General features: G+C 38.7%; 1 protein-coding gene across 1 annotated transcript; it reads right to left on the bottom strand.

Annotated features, from left to right (window-relative positions):
• Window positions 1-1,938: 1,938 nt before the first annotated feature.
• LOC130990265 (WUSCHEL-related homeobox 1-like) lies at window positions 1,939-4,635 on the bottom strand. Its single transcript, XM_057914498.1, has 4 exons — window positions 4,120-4,635; window positions 3,693-3,980; window positions 3,429-3,505; window positions 1,939-2,432 (listed from the first exon to the last, which is right to left on the bottom strand). Exons 1-4 carry the CDS (start codon window positions 4,289-4,291, stop codon window positions 2,031-2,033), a joined length of 939 nt encoding a protein of 312 aa, XP_057770481.1. The 5' UTR covers window positions 4,292-4,635; the 3' UTR covers window positions 1,939-2,030.
• Between the last annotated feature and the right edge of the window lie 312 nt (window positions 4,636-4,947).

A 4,947-nucleotide genomic window follows, 5' to 3' on the forward strand; every position in this document is an offset into this window, starting at 1 on the left:
CGACCGCTGGCTTCGTCAGGCTCGAGCGCTGGGTCCAGCGGCCGCTGGCTTCTTTGCCGCGGGCGTTGGAACCCAGCGAGCGCGTGATTTTGGCAGATTTGTGAATTCTCGTGGTGTTTGGTCGGATTTGTTGATGCCTATTTTCTGAACGAAATCAATGAAAGTCATTCCAATTTAAAAGTCCGTAGATTAACGAATACACCTAGATTTACATAGACTTTTAAAAGTATTGAACGAATACTCCCAGATTTTAAAAGACTTTTAAAAGTCTTGAACGAATACACTCAGATTTTAAAAGACTTTTAAAAGTCTTGAACTAATACACCCAGATTTTAAAAGTCTGCAGAAATCTATAAAAATCCTGAACGAATACACCCACCTAAGTAAGAGGGTGTCTTATTGTGTAAGTCCTTTGTACATCTTAACTTCATATAGTGGATAATTTTCCCTGGACGAGCCCCCCAGACGTAGGCGTGTTATCACAGAACTAGGTTATCATTCGTGTGTTTTATCTTTCGTATACACATTTGCTGTTACAACATATCTCACCACATATTTTATAAATTAGTGATTTTTTCAGTAACATAATAGTACTACTACTTAATTATCAAAAAATTTATTTATTACAGAAACATCCTGAGTCCTAATATTCGACAAATGGGCAATAATTGGGTAGACTATGGCAAGCGTCAGCCATAAGACTGGTTTTCTGCTTTCAAATTCAAATTCGTAGTTATTCGTACATCAATACACTTTAAAATTTGGTGAAAGGTATCTAATTTTTTTTCTTTTTTTTTTTGTGAGGAGGTGAAAGGTATCTAATTAAATACGTACAACATTATTCTTCCGACATTAACCCATTATCCAACTGTTCTTAATAGATTTCAACCCAACGGTTAATCTCATACAAATTTAGTATTGAATGCGACTGTATTAGTAGTATATATCACCACAATCTCCTATCCCAATATTCTGTTTTTTGATATATAAATCCTATCCCAATATTCTAACGAGTCACTTCACTCTATAGTTTCAGTCTCATATAATTCTAAATTTAGGATTTCATTGGGAATCTCTCTATATATATACAGAGCTCTACTATTGTCAACAAATGTAGACCCAGCTTCCTCCACTTAGCTTACCACTGTATTTGATTTGCCCAAACTTCAACATACGACAAATGCATAAAGGCACATTAACTTTTCATTTTACTCTTCATTTGGAACATCCAAAGTTCCACCCTTCATCAAAATATAGTACTAGCAAATATGGTGTTTGTAAGGATATTATTTTTTTTATATACGTTTTAAATATTGCGTATAGTATAAAAAAGTAATTTAAAACGCATAAAATATAATTATCTCAATTATTATTATGAGTTTGAGGATTTTTTAGGACAGTAACTTAGGTTGATTTGAAAATTAAGATAATCAATTTCGGACTTGTAAAAATAGGACACTAATTAATAAGTGTTGCACCCGCAGGACATATCTCAGCCAATTATCGAATTTTAAGACTTTCCTGCATGGACCAAGCACATGAAATCTTATTTGGAGCCGTAAAAATGACGTGCTTCTCACATAATCAACCCCTCCGTGCAGGTTGTCATGTGCTTAGTCCGTGCAAAAAAGTCTCAAATTTCAATAATTGGTCCATAAATGTCCTACAGATGCAACGATTATTAATTAGTGTCCTATTTTTACAAGTTTGAAAATTATTATCCTAATTTCTAAATCAACCTAAACTATTATCCTAAAAAATCCTCTGACTCATTATATATATATATATATATATATATATATATATATATATATATATATATCGGTATCATTCATTGCTTTACTTATAATATTTACAATAATTATGTTAATTGAATCTTTGAGGTTGATAAGAAATTAGAAGTCCTCTTGAGTGGAAAATTAGTACTACTCCACAACAAAACACAAAACACTAAAGCCATCACATATCATATCATCATATTCATATCATTACATAAATTGATAGCCCAAGCTAATTATAGAACGAAACCCTTAATTTGATGAATTCTTCAAGGGTAGGAATTCGAAAAACTGGAAAGGAGCAACGTGAGTAGCAATATTATTGATGGAAACACCTTGATCCTGGTTGTCGTCGCGGCCGCCGCTCTGGAGGGGGAAGAGCTGGAGGGTCTGCGCCTCAGCCGCGGCGGAGGAGCGGTGGTTGTAGGGTTCCAAGAAGATGTTGAGGAAATCTTGAGGCTTGAATTGCATAGGAATAGCAGGGAGAGTGACAGTAGGGGCAGAGGAGGAGTTGATGAGGTTGGTGGAGGAGGAAGAACAAGACAAATTCATCATCTGCCACGTGGCATTCCTTCTCCGCTGCTGTTCTGCATCATCATCGAACTGTACCCATCCATCATCTGCTTTACATTCTGCCTCTGCTTGTCCACTTTTCTGATAATCAAATTAATTGCATGCAAAATTAGTCAAAGACTAACCTAGCTAATACATGACATGAGAGAGAAAATGAGAGAGTGACACATCATTTCCCTAAATCTGTCATGCCTAATAGCCTATATGTATCCCTAAAAATCTCAACTTATCAAATATTCCTTCATTCCAAGTAAGTAACAAAAATTAAAATTGGTATGTATTTCAAAATCTCAAAGAGGCTGAGTAGGGGTGAAACTGTCAATTGACTTTAGAGAGATAGGTAATACTGTTTCCAAAAAGTAATGAAGAAGCACAAACCCCAAAAACCCTAGAAATTTTTTCCTTCCTAACAAAATGCAGCCCCGACAGAAAGGAAGGTATGCAGCTTTTGGATCATTTTCATTTCCCAACAAAAATAGCTTTTGCTGCCTTCTTCTCTCCTACCCCCTGAAACATTTTTCATTCCAACCAGAAACCTAATATCCCATAATCATCTCATAATTATGACCTAATTACCACAGGTACATTAGTACTTTCTTCCAAAAAATACTCCTATCTTTCATCACGATTTTTCGGATCTTTGCTTTTACATTTTCAAATTTCCCTTTAATTTGTTTCTCTCTAAATAATATTAATTTCCATACTTGATTAAAAATTAACCCAAGTCATATCTCAAAACATGATACTAAAGTAGAATCTAAATCTGTAGATTATATTATTGAAATCCATTTTTCCAGTGTATTTGAAAAACTATCTCAAACTTATGTTTTCATCTTAAAAAAACTCAATTTTACAAAAAAGTTCAATTTATGTTCGGGTTTATAAAATTAATTAACAATGGAATGATGAGTCATTTTTTCGGATCCTCACAATTTAGGGTTTTATGTGTAATTTTAAATTGAAATGAACTGACTCACTATTAATACGTGTGAAGACATGAATTTAATAAAAAGAAAATATATAGGGGTTTCTAAAATGGAAATGTAAGTTTGAATGCAGAAAGGAGAGAGAGAGAACCTGAGCAGCTGTACTAGAGTTAGTAGGAGATGGGCAGTGCTTGGTGTGTTCAACTTCAAACAATGTCCTATTTGCTCCTGCGGACAAAAAGAAAAACAAAATCCACTACAGCTTTAATTTACAACTCAACCAACAATCCGAATGCAAACAAACCCCCATCGCGAAATCAAGCAACGATCGCAACTATACACGCCAGATTTCATGCTACCAAACAAATGGGGTTTTGGAAATGGACAAGAGGAATCGCATACGCATACGACAAACCTGCTGACGCCTCCCTCTTCTCGTCGGGGAACGACTCCAGCTGCCGCCGCCGCTTCTGCCGCTCCCTCGCCTTGTGATTCTGGAACCAGTAGAACACGTTCTTGCCCTCGATCTTCCCGTACCGCCGGAGCTGCGTCGTGATCAGCTGGATTTGCTCCGCCGACGGCGTCCGCGTGCCCTGCCGGTACAGCTCCTCCAGCGTCTGCAGCTGCTCCGGCGTCGGGTTCCACCGCGAGCTCACCACCACTTGCTGCGTCGTCAGATCTCGCTTCGTCTGCTCTGCCATTGCTGCTCACATTTTTCATCAATCTCAAATTCAAAGCTTCCAAAACTTGGATTGGGGATTTTTATCTGCGTCTCCCCATTATTTAATTACAAAATGGCATGCAAATATATATAGCTGAACATAAGGGATTCTATAACTTGCCGAGATGGTGATTTAGGGCGAAGAGATCGGCGCCATGGATGCGTGTGAGGCAAGGAGGGGCGGCGGCGGCCGTGGCGGGTCGAGGCATGAGGGGGCGGAGTTTCCGGCCGGTGAAGGGGTCTTGAATGGTGTTGAAATCTCCGCCGCCGTCGCTGTATCCCATCATCCACATGATGAATTATCTGATCATGCCTTGAGATGCAAAATAATAATAAGTGATTTTTTGGTGGCAATAAAATTTAAGAATCAACTTTCCAGTGGAGAATAAAAGATCTTCCCTTGTCTAGGTCTGGAATGAAAGAGGTGAAGGAATTCTAGCAATAAATATAAAAGGATAAGCAATTGCAGCGTAAGATTACGAGAGAGAGAGGGAGAGAAGAAAGGAATGAGGAGGTGTTGAAAGAAAAGTGGAGGTTGACTGGGGTGTAGTATGATGAGAGGAAATGAAGAGGGAGGGGGGATAGGGGGCAGTGGCAGTCATAAAAAGCACAAGGGAAATAAGAGAAATAAATTAAAGAAAAAAGATGGGGGCTGTGAGCGTGGAATTCTGGGAGGGGGGTGGGGGTGGGGGTGGGGGAGGGGATTGAGTTATCGAGAAGTGGGAAGGGAGAGGGACGTGACGATCATGAGGGTTATCATAAGCCTCATCACCTTCTTACAACCTCATTTATTGTTCTTCTGCCTGTCTCGTGCCTTTCACACTTATTCTCAATCCGAACTGCCCCTCCGCCCCTTCTCCCGCCCCTTCTCTCTCTCTCGCCCACACACAAACCCAAGCACCGCACGTTTACCACCTATACTCATTCCTAACTATATGCTCTCAATATT

The sequence above is a fragment of the Salvia miltiorrhiza genome, chromosome 6 (assembly GCF_028751815.1).
Source record: "Salvia miltiorrhiza cultivar Shanhuang (shh) chromosome 6, IMPLAD_Smil_shh, whole genome shotgun sequence".
NCBI lineage: Eukaryota > Viridiplantae > Streptophyta > Magnoliopsida > Lamiales > Lamiaceae > Salvia > Salvia miltiorrhiza.

Excerpts from the sequence above, each read along its gene's own strand:
- LOC130990265 (XM_057914498.1), bottom strand. The coding sequence starts at position 4,291 with ATGTGGATGATGGGATACAGCGACGGCGGCGGAGATTTCAACACCATT. Across the intron at positions 3,981-4,119 it reads CGCCCTAAATCACCATCTCG|CAATGGCAGAGCAGACGAAG; the intron begins GCAAGTTATAGA and ends AAATGTGAGCAG. Across the intron at positions 2,433-3,428 it reads ACTCTAGTACAGCTGCTCAG|AAAAGTGGACAAGCAGAGGC; the intron begins GTTCTCTCTCTC and ends TTTGATTATCAG.